Source organism: Tripterygium wilfordii, chromosome 9 (assembly GCF_013401445.1).
Source record: "Tripterygium wilfordii isolate XIE 37 chromosome 9, ASM1340144v1, whole genome shotgun sequence".
NCBI classification, from domain to species: Eukaryota; Viridiplantae; Streptophyta; class Magnoliopsida; order Celastrales; family Celastraceae; genus Tripterygium; species Tripterygium wilfordii.
Window position 1 is genome coordinate 13,461,432 of NC_052240.1, and position 19,445 is coordinate 13,480,876.

Below are 19,445 nucleotides of genomic sequence, written 5' to 3' on the forward strand. Positions count from 1 at the left end.
GTTGTTTCACACCGTTGATCCACTAAGGGGACCTGCTTCTCAATCAACCCAAAGCTGGTCGGTCCAAATTAGACACGGACTTAAGTAAACAACAGCCCAACATAGCTCTCGCCAAAGAAAAATCCCAAATGAGGCCAACACAACACTTACAGCCCAGCCCAGGAGGTCTCCGGATTTCCCAAACCCAATTCAACCACAAACCCATATGACACTCAAGCTTAGCCGGTTACTTCTTCTCTGAGTTGCTCAAAATGATCATCACAAACATTACAAGTATGAAGAACAGAAATGCAACGCCATAAGAGAATACTGCAAATTTTATTTCCTTCCTCAAGAGAACTTTAGGTAATTCCAGCTATATATATATATATATATATACTCATCCATTGTGGAAGAGGAGAATATGTCTTACAAATCCTCTAAAACAAATGAGGATGAATTCAGGGAACACAGTCCTATAAACCGAATTCAACAAAGTCATAGGCAAAAGAATCAAAATCTTAAAAGAAATCAATTAATTTGATCTCTTTCAACTATAGAAAAGAAGTACCAGCAAGCCCATGGTGCAAAAGATTATGGGCAATTGCATCCCTAGCCTTCCTTGAGCTTACTGATCTCAAAGGAACCTCAGGCACCATCTCATCATCAACAACCTCATACTTCAACTCCGGATCCACTTCCTCCTCCCGCATTTCACAAATGTTGTGCAGTACGCAGCACGCACCAAGGACCACTGGCAAGTCTTGTAGTTTCACCTCAGTTCGTTTCTGCAAGCAGCACCATCTCCTTTTCAACCTTCTAAAGGAATCCTTAGCAACCTTCTGAATCTCCCCAATCTTCTCATTGAATGCATGCTGAGTCCATGTCAAATGTTGTTGATTATAAGGCACCAACACCCAATCCATCAGCGGATACCCTGAACCCCCAACAATCCAAACACCCTTCAATGACCCTGCATTAGCTCTCTGATACAAGGCAGACTTCTCCAACACCTGATCATCAGGCATTGAACCTGGCCAACCAATACACACATCACTAAACACCCCTCTAGGATCAACAACACCTTGCACCGTGATCGAATACGATGTCTTTTGGTTCCTCTCTGTATGCCGCTTATTGAAATAAGAGGCCACACTGATCTTGGGAGCTATAATTGGTATATGTGTAGTATACATAGATCCCACAACATTAGGGATTCCAGAATTGGATTCAAACTCTTCCTTAATCTTCCTCAATCCGTCGTCATTGGGCCATTGCAAGAACTTGGGCATCAAAACATTTCTAATAGCAGAACAAACTTCAAGAACCAATTTATGACAAGTAGATATACCTAAACCAAATTTCTTTGATACAAGCCTGAGAGGATCCCCTGTAGCCAATCTCCATATGCAAACAGCCACTCTTTGTCTTACGGGAATTGCGTTACGCAGAGTAGTATCCTCCTTGGCAATGACAGAATTTAATTCCTCACAAATCATATCGAAAGTGAACTTGCTCATCCTAAACGCTCGCTTGAACTCCTCCGCCGGGAAATCAGGACTGTTGCATTCATCCCACCAGGAATTTGATCGGTCCTTCACCCACAACCGCCTTTGTTGCTGTTGTTGTTTTTCCTGATTCTTACTTCCATGTCTGGCACGTTTGTCCAGATTAGTGTCATCGAACTCAGTAGCGGCGGCAGCAGTAGCAACGGCGATGCCACCAGCCATGACTCCTCGCGACTTCCTTCGCTTCACGCGATCCTTCTCTTCAATTTCTGTGTAATAACTTTGTAAATTAGAGTAATAATCGACCGTACTCTTACTTCTCTTGTTGTGATGGGCATCTAAGGAGAGCCTCTCCTCCGTTGATTCCTTGTTAGTTTCTTCCTGATCACACTTCTCTTGCTCTTCCAGCAGGAGCAAAGTCGTAATTATGCCGCTCAACTCCTTCTTCTTCTTGTTGTTTTTCCTCTTGTTCCCTGAGTCTCCATCTTCTTCAAAGGAGCTACAATCAACGTCTTCGTTGTCATCCGCGTCTCGATCGTCATCACTGTGACACTTATTTGTTGATTCGTTCATCTGGCGAATTGAGGACTGAAGCGAAAGCTTAGATATAATACAAAAATGGGAGAGTTTTTTTTTTTTTCATTCATTCATATAGAGATACGTTGGCAGTGCTGCTTGCTGTGTTCTGGACTCTCTACATGTTTGAACCAAAAATTCTGTGGTGTGAACAAGGCCGCATTGTGTGTTAGTATTTTGATTACTGTTTGATTTTGACATACAGATGTATGTGGTACAGTTTGTCATCTTGCGTGTTGAGTGAAGCCGGTTGTAATAAAGAATGAAAGAAAACATGTGTTGGGGAGGTGTGACCGTGTGAACGCGGCTTTGGAGATTTACTTTGGACCTTGATACAAGGACGGGTGCCGGTTGGTGGACGGTGACTTTTGGACTTTGTTGATTGTAAGTGGGCCCATTTGGGTGGGTCAGGATGCTGACTTGGATGGCCTCAAATGAATTGGTTGATTTGGCATTCTAATCAATGTGCTTTTCTCTTTGGGCAGTGGGACTTGATGGTGAAAGCCAAATATAAAAAAAGAAGGGGCTTTCGTTGAAATTTGGCGCATGACACGAGAAACAAAACAAATACACTCTTCCAAAATAAAGGGAAAGCACATAGAGTTGGGACTTGGAGATTTCAAATGCCAACCCTTTTCACACTGTCTTGCGATCCCCAATCATAGGAAGGAAAAGGGGGGCTTTTTTTCTCCCCCCGGAGTTAGGTAATAGGGTATTACGTGGATGGAATTGACTTCTAAAATCAAGAAAGACCTAACACATAGCATCATCGTCCTACACTATGCATTTCTTCAAACAAATGTGGGGAAGTGGCCCTACTTATTGGGTTACAAAGTCAACATTATACACTACCTTTTGACCAGGCATGAAGCATGGCGCATGACCTCGTATTCTACTAAGCTTCTCCGCAACGTAACCGCAAGATACCATGTATCAAATATCCTCCACTCCCCTGTCGGCCAGACCTGAATGATTCGTCAAAACAGCTTCTAAGAAAATTTTCAATACAGAAAAACGTGTTTCATTCTAGTCATCAGATTATGTAAACTATTCAAAGTGCTTGTTTAATTTCTTTTTCATATGTTTGAAATTTCAGAATTCACTTAGTGGGATTGGCTAACTTCCATAAACATTCACATATGTGAGAACAAATTTCCAATTCTTTTCATCATGCAATTTGAGACGTTCTATATAATCTATCTAGACACATTTTGACCCCAAGTACAAGACCTTTGGACTATTTCCATCTTAATCTAATTACAAGAAATATGGGAATACAAATTATGAGAAGCACTATACCAGGAGGTGGTGAGAAGCAGCTGTAGAATTGTACCTTTTAGTTATTGAAGACCCTCTTGCTAAAAGGAAACCTCGAGGTAAGAACAAGTTAGTCAAAATTGCTCCCCATCTTCCACTGGCATTTTTGGTCCTGTTATCCTGTGTATGCATCAGTGCAAGTTTCTAGCAGTCAAACCACAATCCAAAGAAAAATCACCAAGTGAAACCAACCCCAATTCATTCATTTAATCCTATATAAACCAAAAGCTCAAGAGTTTGGCAATTTTCACAGCACAAATCAAGTAAGAGATTTGCCCGCCCATTCCCGTTCTCGTCTCTTTTGCTTGGCTTGCGTATTCTCCTTTCCCTTCTCCACAAGTGGGTCATGCACAACATAATCATTTGGGTGGTCCACATTGCGAGACATATGATCCTGCAGAATGCATGATAAGAAAAACATTTTATGTGATATCTAGATAACGCATCTAAGCCACAATTATGGATACAACTGAATGAAATGGCCTTTTTCTCCCCACAAGATTGTTATTCATTGCATAAAGGAGGGAATTTCAACATTTGAAAAAAATATTATGATTTCTATCTTCTACAGCTCCACCAATGTCACCTACCCAAATTACTACAACTATTTTTATGCTTTTTTCCACTTCGACCTAACTGAGCCAAAATCTCAGACACTCTGGGACTTCATACTGTTTTCGACCACGGCCCAATATGTTTTTCATATCAATTAGAGTGAAAATGGAGATCATGTAAGCTTACACCTTGAACTGGAACCCACAAGTTTGTTATTGTAGTTCAATTTTTTTATCATAACAATGGATGCTGGATGTTTACCACTTCTGCAATTGGAATTTCTTCGTTAAGGAGGGGAGCATCATTTACAGTTGCCAATTCCTTCTCTTCTTTTTCAGTTTCTCCTCCAAAAGAAAGCAAGTTCAGCTTTCTGCATCAATCAAAATATTGCATGAAGTTTAAACAATGAAAGTAAGAACAGCATGATACAAATAACTCTCCGTCCTATGCTGGAGGAAAACTTACTTCACAGCTTTCTTCTTTGGGTCCTTGTTTTCCGTATCAGTTGTGGATTGAAAGATAGGCTTTGGAGGTCCCCTTGGAACAACATCTTCAAATGGATACAACAAAACCTGTAACAGGAACCTAAGGAAAACAGATAATCACCAAGCTATGTTGTACTCTGCAACCATTGCATATAATTGCAAAGAGAACAGAGTCAATGACACTGACAGACAACTGTAATAATATAAAAAGTTTTAACTACCACAACAGTAAGATATGAGACTTCTAATTTAAAACCATGAAAGTTGTTGAAACTGCCTAATTTATGTATGGTTCCGCAACGGGGAAAACAATACTGCATAACTGATGTCACTGCCACGATTAACATCACCATGAGATCTGAAACAGCTTGATGGATTCCCATTTAACAACAACCAATACAAACACAAGAAACATTTGCATAGGGATAATCAAAATTGGGCAATGAAACAACTAACAAGAACCTACCTCAACTGATTTTATTCTTGGGGGTGGATCCAAAGACCGATCATCTTTATCAGTTTCAACCTCACCAAGGCTAAGAAGATTATATATTGAATCCCCACTTCCCCAGTAACCTGAAAACTAAGACTAATCTCCATCAACACTCAAAGTTTCAAAACAACTAGCATATACGTGAATGGAACTAATCATGAAACACAGCTCCATAAATAGTTAAATACTTTCTCCTCCTGCAAAGATTGGTAATAGCTAATTGCAAAAAAATGCTATTGAACACAAGAAGACAGACGGTGCAGTAAACATAACACATGACACATGGAATGTAAAGAAAAATAGCTCATATTCTCATGTACTTTCACCAAGCAATTAAGTACCATTGCAAAACTCAGACACAGCACAATTTCAACAATTACAGTCCAATTACTATAGATTTTCAAAAATTTTAGTGCAATCTTTAAGATATCCATGGATTATTTGGAGAAATTTCATGCTGACTGCAAGCTCCTCTCAATGCATACACGCCCCAAGTGTTCCATTACAGTGCAAACAAATACAAACACCAGAGACTTAAAAACATCGCGATATCAGTGGCAGGATTCATCCAGTGGAACACCCCAGTAAACCCTAAAACAGAAAATTAAGCATTTGCTGACAATCAATGTAATCCGCAAATAACTCAACGAAACCATAAAATTCATATGACATCATCGCTAGTTCGCAAAGCGAGACATCAAAAGAAAGTGGAAAGAATACCTTCGCCGGTGCAGCCGTGCAGGTGGGATCGCCGCTCTGGACAATGAAGCCCTTGATGAATCGATCAAATATGGTGTACATCGTGTTCAGTATAACCAGCCCCTTCGTTGGTGGCTCCAACACGTATACTGACGACATTGCCTATTATCGGCGATTCAATGCTGTGTCTCAAAGAAGATTTGAGGCTTTCTTCGTATTTTCTGGATCGAGTTTGTTGCCCCTGCCCACTCGGGAACCACCAGAGTCGAGGCTCGAACTCGAAGTGCCGTTCTTTGTAAAACAAGAAACGGTGAAAATTTTATATAAAACGACACCGTAGCTATTTCTGAATGGAAGCCGTACGGTGATTTTGGGCGGGATTACCAAAGAATGCTAATTAAGGAAAGAAAACCCACGGGAGGGCCTGGTCAAAACTTCTAAACAAAACGGATGGATGTTATTCCAAATTATTACCTCAGTGGTTTTCCTTACACCCAGATAGCCAGGCAGGGGAAGCTTAACGGTCAGATTATTTGCTCCCTCCTCAAAATCACGTTCACCTCCGCGAGCTCCGTGACCCCGGCGGAGCTTGTGGCGGCGACGCCGTAGAGTTCTCAAAAATGGCTTCCCCCTTTCCATCATATGACGACAGTCTCTCATTCGTCAATGCCACCACGATTGCCATTGACAAAGACAAGAACAGCCTGCATGCTGTCCGTTGGGCGATTGATCATCTTGTAATCACAAACCCACTTGTCATTCTCATCCATGTGAAGCAAAAAAACAGTAATCGTAGGTACCCTTTCTTTTTATATGCTATTATTGCATATTTCACACTTGGGATGTGTTAATGAGATTTTTCAAGTATAATTTTGATCGTGGATTGTTCTAGGGTTTCTGGTGAGAGTTCTGCAGAAGGTGATGCCGAGGCTGATGACGCGCTGCAGATTTTCGTTCCATACCGAGGATACTGTGCTCGCAAAGGGGTAATTGATATGTGTGTATAGGTTGTCTTTGCATTCTCAATTAAATTGGGATTCAACAGTATAAGAAATTGTTACTGAATTTAGGTGCAATTGAAGGAGATTGTCATTGAAGATAATGATGTATCTAAAGCTCTATTAGACTACATCTGCAAAAATGTAATCGGCACTATTGTTGTTGGTGGATCATCAAGAAATGCTCTTACGAGGTTACTTTCTTGATAACGATCATGTTTTTTAAATTTCTGTTTTTTTTTTTTTTTTTTGTTATAGAACCATAATGTTAGGGTACCTTACTCTGGGATCATAGGAAATTTAAGAACCAAGATGTGCCAACGTCATTGATGAAATCTGCACCAGATTATTGTTCTGTTTATGTAATATCCAAAGGGAAGATACTGTCAGTTCGATCAGCAGCACGTCCTGCAGCAAATACTGCCATTCCACCTAGGATTCCATCCCCACAACTAGCAGACTGTGCCGAATTCGAGGATGGACATAGGTAGGAAACTCAGCTTTACTTCTAATAGCTTGAGTAATGGAGAGTTTACAAATGCATAAACCATCAGATGGTGATATATTGATGTTTGGTCTCCTATTTATTTATAATATATCCTACATATTTATGAGCATTGTTCCTCTTGATTAACACAAAGCAGAGGACAGATCACAAAGGGATCATTAAGGAATGCAGCGTCGGAGAGGACTTCGTTTGACAGGAGTAGTGATTACACAAGACCAGTTTGCGAGGGAGCCAGGAGTGCTTCACCTAGTCTCTCGTTGGACAATATTGACATTGGATTCTCTGCGCCAAGGTCCTCTGTCAGCCGCAACTCTGTTTCTGACGAAACTGATATGGTGGGTGGATTTTCTAGGGGCTCAATGGACATTTCAGGACAAGATTTAGATTTCTCCATGTCAAATTCTCCCAGAAAGTCCTCGGCCTCCGCGGTAAGTGCAACTTGATTGGTAATATCACACATGTATGATGTCGTCTTACCAAAAGGAGAATTAACATTCATGGGAAAATCTGATTATGAACTGCAGCGGGATATGGATGCTGAGATGAGAAGATTAAAGCTTGAACTTAAACAAACCATGGATATGTACAGCACAGCTTGCAAGGAAGCGCTCTCAGCCAAAAAGAAGGTAATTTCTTTTTGTATTTTTACCCCTAAACTTTACCTATAACAGATTTACAATAAGGTTTCTTGATGGTCTGTTTGGTATCACTTTTGTTTCTTGTTTTTTGTTTTAGTTTTCAAAAAATAGAAAATAAAAACAAAAAATATTGTTTGTTTGTATTTTCTGTTTTGGTTTTTATGAAAACCAAAAATTGGTTTTCAAAATTTTTGAAAACAATAAAAAAATGTTTTTAAAAGTTTTGAAAACAGAACTAGTTACACTTATTATAGATTGCACTTTCTTTAAGATTTCAGATTGTAAATTGTATAGAGATATGAAGACAATGATCAAATATACTTCTGGGTATTGTTTTATTTCTTATCTTTTTTTATTTCTGCTGATGTTTTCAATAGTGAAACACGGCAAAGCCTACAGTTATAAAAAAATATAGTGGTGTGGATATGTTCCATTATTATGAAAATAAAAGCATAAACACACATTTTTTTTTTCAGTTTTATGCTTTCAGTTTTTGTTTTTAATTTTTGTTTTCAGTTTTAAGTGTTCAACCAAACAAGTTTCAATTTATGTTTTTGTTTTTTATTTTTGTTTTCAAATTTTTTGGAAGTGATACCAAACACAACCTAAGTAATATGTCAGTAGTTCTGAATCAGTGTGCTCACTCATCTCTTGATAGTTGTCACCTCATTTCAATGTAATTCATTAAGATGACCAAAAAAAATGAATTGATGAATGAGGATTGAGGAATAATAGAAAGCTAGAATTACATTTGAAGATCATGAAAATGGGATGGATCCTGGGAACTTCTCTGTGGCTGATTATTGGTAGTTAGAAGGCAGAACCCACATTAACTTGAAATGGCAAATGAGTGGAAATGTGGGGGTGGTTCATTTTCTGAAAATGGCGACTAATAATCATGCCATTTCGTGTTCTATCTGTCAATCAGTTTCTGATGCCTACGTAATATATTAATATGCTAAAGCCTAATTTCTGGATCTAGGCTAATGAGCTTAGTCAATGGAAAGTGGATGAGTATCGTAAATTGGAGGAAGCTAGGCTCGCAGGAGAGACAGCTCTTGCCGCTGCAGAGATGGAGAAGGCCAAGACCAAAGCTGCTATTGAGGCTGCTGAGATGGCACAAAAACTAGCAGGGATGGAAGTACAGAGAAGAAGGCAAGCAGAGATGAAAGCCAAGCGAGAAGAGGAAGAGAAGAACCGTGCTTTGACAGCTTTGGCAAAAAATGACATAAGGTATAGAAAGTACTCCATTGAAGAGATTGAAGAAGCTACCAGCAAGTTCTCAGATTCAAATAAAGTTGGTGAAGGTGGTTATGGACCTGTGTACAAAGGAAAACTTGATCACACTTCGGTTGCCATAAAAGTCTTGAGACCTGGTGCTGCTCAAGGGAAGAAGCAATTCCAACAAGAGGTAGGCGCCACACAAGTTTTAGCTGCAGTTTTCATTCTCAAATTGATACCAGCCTATTAAACCGCCTAATCTTGTTTCATGCAAACAAAGAGTACCAGTTTCTTGAAATTATTCATCACTCATTCAAACATCAATTTCCCAGTTCAATGACACCCTTTTTTAGTACAAGACTCCGTGTTCATGATCGCTCTAATGTTCTCTGTTCTGATCCTCTATAGGTTGAGGTCCTCAGCACCATTAGACATCCAAACATGGTACTACTCCTTGGAGCCTGCCCTGAGTATGGATGCCTGGTATATGAATACATGAGCCATGGAAGCTTAGAAGATCGTTTGTTTCGTAAAGGCAACACACCCCCACTTTCATGGAGAAAACGATTTAAGATAGCCGCTGAAATCGCGACTGCACTTCTATTCCTCCACCAAGCAAAGCCAGAACCCCTTGTGCACCGGGACCTTAAACCAGCAAACATTCTCTTGGACAGGAACTATGTGAGCAAGATTAGTGATGTTGGCCTAGCACGGTTAGTCCCACCTTCTGTAGCTGATACCGTCACACAATATCACATGACTTCAGCTGCTGGGACCTTTTGTTATATAGATCCTGAGTATCAACAAACTGGAAAGTTAACTACAAGATCAGATATATACTCACTTGGGATAATGCTACTTCAGATTATTACAGCCAAGTCTCCAATGGGTCTTGCCCACCATGTTGGGAGGTCTATTGAAAAAGGTAAATTTGCAGATATGCTCGACCCGGTAGTTGTGGATTGGCCTGTTGAAGAGGCTCTAGAGTTTGCTAAATTGGCCCTAAAGTGCGCCGAGTTAAGGAAGAAGGACAGACCACACCTTGGGACAGTTATCGTGCCAGAGCTCAACCGACTTAGAGATCTTGGAAGAAATTCTGAGCCACGCAGCAGTAATAATGGCTATACCCAAAGCTCTCGACACGGCAATAGTGGTCATACTCGCAGTCATGGGCAAAGCAGCAGTTCTTACAGTGGCAGCCCCTTGCCACGCTCCCCCTTGTCAAGCATAAATCAGGTATATGGCTTACGGCAGACATCAGAGTTGATGCATTTCCATTTTTTTCAAATGCAAATCAGGCTTATGGTTTACCAGAACATGCATTATTTGATAATCTGTTTATTTACTGTTCCTATGATCCCTTTGATGCCTCATATCTAGGACGTGACGAGTAAGACCTACGATCTTAGAAGGGAACGTAAATCTGATCCAGAAGATGGCAGTGAATGATGATCAAGATCCAAATTGTAGAAGCTAAGAACCGACACTGGAAATGGGCGTGAAAATGAGTTCCCTGAAAAACCTGTTAAAACAGGTAGAAACTGTTTCTTCAGCTCCTTTCAGTGACTGGAAAAAAGGTGTTACTTTTGTATATTGGATTTTGAGTATTATCACCACTATTGTGCTTCCAGCATAAAACATACCAACTTCAATGATGTCATTTGAACATTTCAGATATATTGCAAACTGACTTCCTTCCCCATTCTACATCATTGTGTTTGTAAATCTCATTTGATGCATCTCTTGCGTGCATTTGAACTGCCAAATCAGAATGACAATGCTATTGCATTTGTACACACCCGACTCCACTACCTACCTTGATATTATTCCTGAACTGGATTGATTAGCATACAGAATATCCTAAATCAGGATTCAGGAAGGCCATGGAATCTGTTATCGAAAAGGATATCTCACGTGACATTGCGTGTGTGACAGCTGTTGAATCACGTGGACATCTCACGGGACGGTTCATCTGGTCCCACCCTCCGTCGCATCCATTTCATATTCCTAGATTTCAAGACTCATCAATGCGGTGTTAAGACATCAATACCCTTATAACATAAAGAGGTAGATGCCATCCAAGAGCATAGACCCTAATTTATATATATATAAAACTTAATACAATACTTAAATTAATACAATACATAACAATAATATCCATTACATGACAATACTTATTTTTTGTTTTAAAAAATTAGATTGCATTTGAAATATAACTTCTACTTATACATTATATATTATTTCGATTGACACGCCTCCCTCCCCTCTTGCATCACCACAAAGAAAAAGTGGAAGTAAAGAACAAAAGTGTACGATTAACGCTCGAAGCGGCCCAGATCAAATACGCGAGGCTGGCATACAGTTTCAAATTCCCATTTTACCCTCTTTCTATATCCTGTGACCTCCAAACACAAACCTTTAAAAACCCTTTCACGCAGATCCAAAAACTACTTCCTCCTCCCTGCCGATACTCCTTTTTATTCGAGTGAACCCTAATTTCACTCCGCTCTCATAGTCGTCGCTTCGTTTTCAGCTTTACTTGCAAAGATAAAGATGTCGAGCGCTTTAAATTTTTCTGGAGACGATATCATCGCTGCTGTAGATGCAAGGATGTCGAGCATTTTATATAATTTGTCTCTAGACGATAGCATCAACAACAGCAAAAAGTCCGGACCCGGTCCAGTCCGACGCTTCCCCAACCGCGGCGCCAATCGAGGAGCTCCGTATACGGCCGCGAAGGTAAAGGTTCCGTTCGAGGGTTTGATCTCTCCATGAAGATTCTCTCTTTTTTGTGCCGGAGTTTATTCGCCTGATTGTGGATGTTTTCAAAATCGTTAAAAAATTTCACGATCTTGAATGATTTAACTATGTTTTTGCTTGTGAAAATCGTGCAATTTTACGATTTAGAACATGCATTCTATCCAGTAGGTTAGCAATGCCATGTTTTAGTTTGGCACTACCCAGTCTAGATGATCATTGCTGCATTAAATCTTTCTTTGTTCATGTTTCTCACGGAAAATATTCTATCATTGAATGGTGCAGGTGGAGATAAGTGATTTACCTACTGATACGAAGGATACAGATGAGATTTTTGAAAGATTGTCAATGTTAAGTCTCTCTCCAGGAAACCACTATCAGGATGGAGGCATCAATCATCCCCATAAGTTGACAAATGATCCGTCCATGGCTGAGCGTGGTGCTCAAAATAAAGAAGCTAGTATTGCAGAGGTACCATACATCATGTGTATTAATTTTTTTCATTAGCCTATTCCAACTCGTTTGTTGTCCAAGGTGCTGCAAGTTAACATTTCAATTCCCTGGAATTTGTTACTCCTTTTGTCTATTCTCTTTGGGGAATTAGTTGCTGAGCGTGATGATTCTCTCTTATGACAACTGCGCCTAGTGCAATCCTTATGTTTGTCCCATATTGCTGTCTTGGTATTTTTCTTAGCGCACAAGAATATTGGATTAAGCAAAATAAAATATGGTACACCGTGATTGCTGTGTTTTTTTTACCTTTTATTTACATGTTTTCCCATTGAATATGAAAATTTGTTTGAGATGCTATACAAAAGAAGTATATGTAGAGTTGTACTACTTGGGCTATACAGAGAAGTGGTATTGGAGGAAAGATTTCATGGACATTTGTGTTTTAAACTCCTCTGAAATCTGAATTCTATTTCATAACAGAAATGGTCGTATTTGCTTGATCTTGTGGTGCACACATTTCAGTGTCGTTCTTCACTTTGCCAACATCCAAAATGTAGTAAGCTGAAGAAGCTCAACCGGCACTGGAGACGATGCAGGAGAACTGCATCTAGAGGATGTGTTCTTTGTTGGAAAATGTGGTATCTATTGCACTATCATGCAAGGGCATGCAAAGACTCTGAATGCAATGTGCCACGTTGCAGGTAATGTGCACCACGCCTTCGAACTCATCTTCGAGGGGTTCACTTATTTGTCTTTCACACTTGTTTGTTGTCTATTTACTATGATGAGTATTTTATAAGGTTTTTTTTTTTTGAGAAGCCATGCATTTCATAAGGAAGAAAGTTTACATGGAGCCAGGAACTGGATTTTTCTTCAAGGAAGCAAAAGATGAGCAATGAGATACATATTAGTCATACATACACATTGTTTTCTTAAATGTTTGTTAATTTCTACAGGAACTGGATCTTTCTTCAAGGAAGCAAAAGACGAGCAATGAGATACATATTAGTCATACATATACGTTGTTTTCTTAAATGTTTGTTAATTTCTTCAGGGATTTAAAGAACATTTTATGCACTAGACAAGTTGCATCAAAAGAGAGAGTGAGAAAAGCTTAGGAGGAATGGTCAGACAATAGTGATACGAATAAGCAGAGCACCAAAAAACAGAAGAAGATGGGGCTCCTGACATTGTGAGAAACCTTTTCTGATTTTCATCTGTTAATATCAGAAGATACATATTTTGAATAATGTATTTTTTGCAAGCTTATTAGCTACTTTATTTGGAGATTATATTTTTGCATCATTAGTGATGATGCTGTTCAATGTGAAAAACATCCATGATCCAATGTCAATATAAAAAACAGATTCAACAGCCGCAGAACATGTAAATGAAGCAAGTTTGTAAGTAAAAATTGAAGTAGTCAGTCTGGTGCTTTTGAAGATTGAGCAACTGAACAAGTAACAGATGCGTTATGTCAATACTACTCTAAATCCTTTACGAAAAAAAAAAGGCTTGGTTTGTTTGTGAAGATAGTAATATTGGGCACTGTCATGGTTGCCAGAGTAAACTCAGATGATCAAACAGGTATATTGTGTATTTGTGATTGTGCTGTCTACATGTCCAGTCATGTGTTCCCCACCTCCTTCACCAGTAAAAAATCACGTACACCGCCACCACCACCACCACAATCTCACCATCACTCTCCGCCACCACCAGTGCCTTCATCAAATGTTATTGTTGTTTCTTGTTCTTTACATGTTGTAATTAAGGGGTCAATGTTGAATTAATATTTCAAGATTGTAGAATTGGGAGATTGTGCTGTTGAAATGTAGTCCTCTATCTTCAGCCTGGGCCCCAGGCCCTTTTCTCTTTCGGGCTTGGGCCTTTTTAGAGAGAATATCGTAATAAAAGGCTCAAGGGGTCAGGCAACACATAAACAATGGGTCCAACGTATGGTTATGTGGCCAGAAATTGAGCCCAGACTGATATTCCTGAACTTCATCGTGACACAGAGGGCTAGAGTCAGATCCAACGAATAGTATTCAGAGAAGCTCGACGGGGACGCAGTGTAGGTTCAATCGGATTTACTCCGATTCTGGACCGCTTCTTTGTTTGGGTCCAAAATCCTAATTGACGGTTTAGTTTGACAATCGATTGTATTGCGCTTTGAATTGCAAAATTGAATGGAGACTGAAAATGGAGAGGATACGTCGACGGTGGCGAGTCTTCCCCCCCTTGCTTCCGTCAATCAACAATCCTACGTTTCCGAGCTCCTCTCGTTCACTCTCGATCGCCTCCACAAGGTCCTTCCCCTTTCTATACCGATATAAATACATCATCTACCTGTGCATGTTTACCGTCGTTGTTCTTTGATTTCATTTGTTTGGATAAAATATGAACCGGAAAACAGTATAATTAAGGACCCGAAACAGTTTATTATTGGCTCTAGTACAGTGTAATTTTCGGTCATGGCTTGAATTCTTATCAATGCGCATTACAGGAACCAGAGCTTCTGCGGGTGGATGCGGAGCGAATTCAGAGGCAAATGCAGGAGGTGGCGGTGAAGAACTACCGTGCATTCATTGCTGCGGCTGATGCATTGCTTGCAATTCGAGAGGAGGTGTCTTCTATTGATAAGCATCTTGAATCTATGGTAATTTGAATTTCCGTTGTCCTTTTCACATTCTGATGTAGTGCTTCTGTTGTCTGATATTAAGTGTTGTTGCGCTCATCTAATTTCTAATAAGTTTCAAGTTCAAATTAGATTACATGGACTGTAACATAAGAAACCTCATTTGTTTTGGACCTGCAGGTTTTTAATGAATGAGGTGAGACACTTTTTGGTACATGTAGAAAGAAACATGAACATTAAGTCATTTTTACTTTTCATTCGAGGCTTCCCTGCCATTTTCTATTATCCATTTGGGTCATTTGGATGTATTTGTTGATTCACATGTGTGCTAAGAGAGGGTCGGAGTAATGAACAAAACTTGGTATTCTATGCTTTGTAACATTGTTCATGAAAAGCCAAAAATGTTAGTTTGCTTCATTTATATTTCTGAGGAATGTGCTTAACTTGGTTTTCTTTTGACATTTTTAATGTCCTTCCATAAGATTGATGAATATTGTGTTATTACTTGGGCTACATATTGTGAATTGTTTCTCCTTGTCAGATAACTGAAATCCCAAGGCTGACGGCTGGTTGCACTGAGTTCGTTGAATCTGCAGAACAGATCTTAGAGAAGAGGAAAATGAACCAAACTTTACTAGCCAATCACAGTACTTTACTTGACTTGCTGGAAATTCCTCAGCTCATGGACACGTATGTTTTGGAGAAATTTTTTATGGCCACTTGTTTTAGTTTAATTGTCGGGCAATGTTCTAGGGTTATCAATGGAATTTGCTGAGACACTGATGTTGATATTACTTCCTAATCCCTTTATTCATTGTTGACTGTAGCATTTGATATGTCTTAATATCAGTCCAAGCCATTGGTAATGATCTATTTATCAAGCACATTGAAAAACTACTGATGATCCAATTGCGTGACTAAGTTAAGATTTTGTGAAAAGAAAGATGTCCTAAAATAAATTTAGGAATATCACTCATTTATAGTTTAAAGAAATAATTAATAAAGCAGTAATTTGAAGTTATTGCACTATCAAAAAGCACTTCGGTGATGGGAATATTTGCCTATAAAGAGAAGTTTACTTTCTTCCAAATTTGGAAAGGGTAATATGACGATCTCGTTCTCAGATGTACAGAGCTCAGAACGTCTTGTGGTCATTTGAGATATTTTGTTTATATCTTCTGTTCAAAAGTTCATTGTTGATTTTCTCGGAACTTGTGTCAGTGACTTTTTTTGGCAGAAGGAGAGTTTTAAAAGTTTGTTAACTCACATTATCCTGCAGATGTGTGAGGAATGGAAATTATGACGAGGCTCTTGACTTAGAAGCATTTGTTTGCAAACTCTCAACCATGCATCCCAAGTGAGTTATATACTTCTCTTACATTTTCAAGCGGCTTTGTTTGGCTTAAGTCTTTGTGAATGGCAGCTCACTGAGAATGTCTTTCCCCTTGTCAAAGATTGCCTGTTATTCAAGCCCTAGCTGCTGACGTTAGGCAGATCACCCAATCGCTTCTGTCTCAGCTTCTCCAGAAACTTCGCTCTAGTATTCAGGTATTATGCAATAGTCATCGTAATAATAGCAACTTGACTAATCCACGTGCATGAATGTAAATTCTCAAGTACTTTTGTGGATGTGCTTGTGCAATGCAGTTGCCTGAATGCCTCCGCATTATTGGATATTTACGTCGTATAGGAGTATTTAGCGAGTATGAAATGCGTTTGCAGGTAAGCTTACTGCTGACTTTTGTGCTCACTGTAATTTAAATTGTGTTTTGTGTGTTCCGAAACAGTATAGTTAATATTTCTAGCCAACTTTCTGGCAGGTTGTGTGACCATTTAAAGTTGCTTGTGTGCTTTGTTGTAAAATGTTTGATGAGGATATTCATTTTTTCAGTTTTTGAGATGCCGAGAGGCATGGCTTACTGGAATTATTGAAGATCTGGACCAAAGAAATCCTTATGAGTACTTAAAAGGGATGATACAGTACCAGAGAACGCACCTGTTTGATGTTGTAAACCAATATCGAGCAATATTTGCTGATGACACATCAGGAAGTGAAGAAAATGCTGATGGTGGGCTTCTTTTTAGTTGGACCATGCATCAGATTACCTCACACCTAAAAACGTTAAAAGTCATGCTTCCCACAATTACCGAAGGCGGGTCTTTGTCAAATCTTCTGGATCAGTGCATGGTGAGAATTTCACATTTTAATTTTGGACAGTGCTTTTCTTCATGATTTCCTCTACTATTTGGTGGGAATATTTTCATATTAAATGCGTTTGCTTCTTCATTAATTTGCGATTTCTGGAGGATTATCATAGTTTGATTTTCTGTTTTTTTTCCCCAGTATCATAACAGAAATACTGTTCTCCTTTTGACACATGGAAATCTCAATCTTCTTTTTTTCCCTGTTAGTTTAGGGCTTTCAAGAACTATAATATGTGGCTATGTTTTCACAATGACATTGAGTTGCACAGACGCACTTTCACTTTTAGTCTCTTGCTAAATCCTCATCATATAATGCCTTCTATAAACAATCAACAGAAGCTTATACTCTGTAGATGTCTTTGTTTTTTTTGTCCCTTTTACAATGTTACTGCTTGTAGTGAGGCCTAGTACTGCTTAACATGAGTCTAATTGCACTTCGTTAGAGACGCAATGGAAGATTTACTCAATACAAAAAAATGATGCTAACCTTGTTCTATTTTCATGACAGTATTGTGCTATGGGACTGGGTTGGGTTGGATTGGATTTCCGAGGCATGCTTCCACCACTTTTTGAAGAGTAAATATCTATCTCTTCCTCACTCATCACTTCTTCAAATTATTTTATTTCATTTTCCCGAGCGACACGAACTGAATCTGTTTACTTTACAGTGCAGTTTTCAACTTGTTCTCAAAGAATATGAGTACAGCAGTTGAAAACTTTCAGGTGAACCAGCACCTGTGAAATTTCTACGCTATATGTTGTATGGCTTAAAATTGTTTTATGTTCCTGATTTTTTTAATATGCACGTCAAGTTGACAACTTTCTTTTCTAAGCAAACATTTTGACGTTTGATGAGTGGTAATTGATGGTTGTTCTGCAGTTAGTTCTGGAATCACATCGGTGGGTTTCGCTGCCTGTTGTCGGGTTTCCTGCCAACAATGTCGGAGAAGAAAGTCAAGCGGATGTGACTCCTCCCTCTTATCTTATGGAACATCCACCTCTAGCAGTTTTTGTTAATGGTAAATCAGTTCTCTTCTTCTCATTTGCTTTTTACTCTAGCTGTCAGACTTAGCATTTTTCATAATTAACTACCTGCAGGCTGCAGCGCTACTGAAGTAGTTTCATGGACCATTTCTGTTAGCTTTTTCTATTATTATTAGTTAACACTACTGATATGCTTGCTTGAAATCGAAATGCTGGGTGTGACTTCCAATCCAATCAATGGACCTAGCTTTAAACTAGACAACTTGGCTAGTTATTTTGTGATTATATTGACTAGCGAAGCTTAAAGGATTGGCTGAGTTCTAGAATTACTTAGCTGTACTACTTTTTCCTGGAAAACTTATTGTTTAGGTGTATCTGCTGCAATGAATGAGCTCCGACCCTGTGCTCCAATAAGCTTGAAGCATGTACTTGCGCAAGAATTAATAAAAGGTTTGCAGGCTGTTTCTGACTCTCTGTTGAGGTATAACACAACTCGGATGCTCAAACAAAATGAGTCTGGACTCTTCCTTGCACTTTGCCGGGCATTTATAGAGGTGATGTTACTTAATAACTTGAGGTGTTTATGGTAAGTGAACTGTATATAGAAATGTTTTCACAAGCTCCTCCGGGACGCAGGTTGTCTATCCACATTGTGCATTATGCTTTGGCCGCTGTTATCCTGGTGCTGCTTCTATTATCACGGATGCTAAGAATTTATATGATGGTATAAGCCGCCTTTTGTCAGTTTCTACTTCAAGAGAACTCCCCAAACCAGCCAATGATGCAGATAGAAAGAGTGTCTCAGAAAATGGTGACATAACTGTGGTGGAATATGGGGACACACTTGCTTCTGAAGCAGTAGAAGGTCCCTCGACGAATGAAGAGCAGGAAAGTCGCACTTCAGAGACTGATGAAAAAACAAGGTGATGCGGGAAGCACCTAGAAATGGTTATCCCCTTGTCAAATGAGGCTCATTAGGGTCTTTTTAGTTAAAAAATTATAGGAGAAAGAATTCATTTGTTAATTGGTTAAAGTGATTGTATCATAGAAGAAAGGAGGAGAGACTAGATTATAGTGTGTTGATTATAATATATACAGAACGGCAAATACGAGTTAGTAGGGCTTCATGTATTGTAATGTTGCTGTAGGCAATGCTGTTTTCCTTTGACCTGTTATGATAACATATTCTAGAAGTGAATTTCATTTGTTAGGATTTTTGAACTTCATCTACTGAAATGAAATCTAACGAATTGAGTATCATAGAAATCGACTTTTCTTCCCTTTTTGATACATCAGCACCAGAAAGATAATAATATTTCATACATTAATTTATTTTTTTTTCTTTAACCAGTTAACCCAAGCAAGTAATTTTTATATATTTCATACCTTAATTCAGGAATATGCCAAATAATTAAGAACCGAGGACCACCTTCA

At 39.0% G+C, this 19,445-nt stretch overlaps 5 protein-coding genes across 7 annotated transcripts; 3 read left to right on the plus strand and 2 right to left on the minus strand.

The window, feature by feature from the left end:
• Nucleotides 1-299: 299 nt before the first annotated feature.
• On the minus strand, nt 300-3,585 carry LOC120006292 (protein ANTAGONIST OF LIKE HETEROCHROMATIN PROTEIN 1-like). The gene is made up of 2 exons (XM_038856288.1): nt 3,397-3,585; nt 300-3,028 (listed from the first exon to the last, which is right to left on the minus strand). The coding sequence occupies exon 2, from the start codon at nt 2,058-2,060 to the stop codon at nt 534-536; it is 1,527 nt and encodes a 508-aa protein (XP_038712216.1). The 5' UTR covers nt 2,061-3,028; nt 3,397-3,585; the 3' UTR covers nt 300-533.
• LOC120006294 (peptidyl-prolyl cis-trans isomerase CYP57-like) lies at nt 3,355-5,964 on the minus strand. Its single transcript, XM_038856290.1, has 6 exons — nt 5,634-5,964; nt 4,887-5,003; nt 4,401-4,507; nt 4,197-4,305; nt 3,573-3,774; nt 3,355-3,492 (listed from the first exon to the last, which is right to left on the minus strand). The coding sequence occupies exons 1-5, from the start codon at nt 5,769-5,771 to the stop codon at nt 3,640-3,642; spliced, it is 606 nt and encodes a 201-aa protein (XP_038712218.1). The 5' UTR covers nt 5,772-5,964; the 3' UTR covers nt 3,355-3,492; nt 3,573-3,639.
• Nucleotides 5,965-6,078: 114 nt separating this feature from the next.
• Nucleotides 6,079-10,682, plus strand: LOC120006291 (U-box domain-containing protein 51-like). 2 transcript variants are annotated; one of them, XM_038856285.1, is made up of 9 exons: nt 6,079-6,408; nt 6,505-6,598; nt 6,683-6,804; nt 6,906-7,097; nt 7,255-7,546; nt 7,643-7,744; nt 8,739-9,167; nt 9,386-10,213; nt 10,358-10,682. In XM_038856285.1, the coding sequence occupies exons 1-9, from the start codon at nt 6,233-6,235 to the stop codon at nt 10,424-10,426; spliced, it is 2,304 nt and encodes a 767-aa protein (XP_038712213.1). In that variant the 5' UTR covers nt 6,079-6,232; the 3' UTR covers nt 10,427-10,682. The 2 variants fall into 2 exon arrangements, with proteins under 2 accessions (XP_038712213.1, XP_038712214.1); XM_038856286.1 differs by having other exon boundaries at nt 6,264-6,404.
• A 695-nt stretch (nt 10,683-11,377) lies between these two features.
• Nucleotides 11,378-13,559, plus strand: LOC120005175 (histone acetyltransferase HAC1-like). Of its 2 annotated transcripts, none has more exons than XM_038854669.1 (4): nt 11,378-11,716; nt 12,020-12,205; nt 12,710-12,888; nt 13,242-13,559. In XM_038854669.1, the coding sequence occupies exons 1-4, from the start codon at nt 11,531-11,533 to the stop codon at nt 13,303-13,305; spliced, it is 615 nt and encodes a 204-aa protein (XP_038710597.1). In that variant the 5' UTR covers nt 11,378-11,530; the 3' UTR covers nt 13,306-13,559. The 2 variants fall into 2 exon arrangements, with proteins under 2 accessions (XP_038710597.1, XP_038710596.1); XM_038854668.1 differs by having other exon boundaries at nt 11,385-11,716; nt 12,668-12,888.
• A 580-nt stretch (nt 13,560-14,139) lies between these two features.
• On the plus strand, nt 14,140-19,232 carry LOC120004867 (conserved oligomeric Golgi complex subunit 8-like). The gene is made up of 12 exons (XM_038854194.1): nt 14,140-14,493; nt 14,691-14,843; nt 15,364-15,512; nt 16,102-16,179; nt 16,277-16,370; nt 16,470-16,544; nt 16,714-17,010; nt 17,536-17,603; nt 17,696-17,750; nt 17,908-18,046; nt 18,381-18,565; nt 18,648-19,232. Exons 1-12 carry the CDS (start codon nt 14,374-14,376, stop codon nt 18,936-18,938), a joined length of 1,704 nt encoding a protein of 567 aa, XP_038710122.1. The 5' UTR covers nt 14,140-14,373; the 3' UTR covers nt 18,939-19,232.
• Nucleotides 19,233-19,445: the final 213 nt, after the last annotated feature.

Excerpts from the sequence above, each read along its gene's own strand:
- LOC120005175 (XM_038854668.1), top strand. The coding sequence starts at position 11,531 with ATGTCGAGCGCTTTAAATTTTTCTGGAGACGATATCATCGCTGCTGTA. Across the intron at positions 11,717-12,019 it reads CTCCGTATACGGCCGCGAAG|GTGGAGATAAGTGATTTACC; the intron begins GTAAAGGTTCCG and ends TGAATGGTGCAG. Across the intron at positions 12,889-13,241 it reads TGCAATGTGCCACGTTGCAG|GGATTTAAAGAACATTTTAT; the intron begins GTAATGTGCACC and ends TAATTTCTTCAG.
- LOC120004867 (XM_038854194.1), top strand. The coding sequence starts at position 14,374 with ATGGAGACTGAAAATGGAGAGGATACGTCGACGGTGGCGAGTCTTCCC. Across the intron at positions 14,844-15,363 it reads ATAAGCATCTTGAATCTATG|ATAACTGAAATCCCAAGGCT; the intron begins GTAATTTGAATT and ends TCTCCTTGTCAG. Across the intron at positions 17,751-17,907 it reads CAGCAGTTGAAAACTTTCAG|TTAGTTCTGGAATCACATCG; the intron begins GTGAACCAGCAC and ends GTTGTTCTGCAG.
- LOC120006291 (XM_038856285.1), top strand. The coding sequence starts at position 6,233 with ATGGCTTCCCCCTTTCCATCATATGACGACAGTCTCTCATTCGTCAAT. Across the intron at positions 7,547-7,642 it reads GAAAGTCCTCGGCCTCCGCG|CGGGATATGGATGCTGAGAT; the intron begins GTAAGTGCAACT and ends TATGAACTGCAG. Across the intron at positions 9,168-9,385 it reads AGAAGCAATTCCAACAAGAG|GTTGAGGTCCTCAGCACCAT; the intron begins GTAGGCGCCACA and ends GATCCTCTATAG.
- LOC120006294 (XM_038856290.1), bottom strand. The coding sequence starts at position 5,771 with ATGTCGTCAGTATACGTGTTGGAGCCACCAACGAAGGGGCTGGTTATA. Across the intron at positions 4,508-4,886 it reads CAAGAATAAAATCAGTTGAG|GTTTTGTTGTATCCATTTGA; the intron begins GTAGGTTCTTGT and ends TTCCTGTTACAG. Across the intron at positions 4,306-4,400 it reads CCAAAGAAGAAAGCTGTGAA|AAAGCTGAACTTGCTTTCTT; the intron begins GTAAGTTTTCCT and ends TGATTGATGCAG.
- LOC120006292 (XM_038856288.1), bottom strand. The coding sequence starts at position 2,060 with ATGAACGAATCAACAAATAAGTGTCACAGTGATGACGATCGAGACGCG.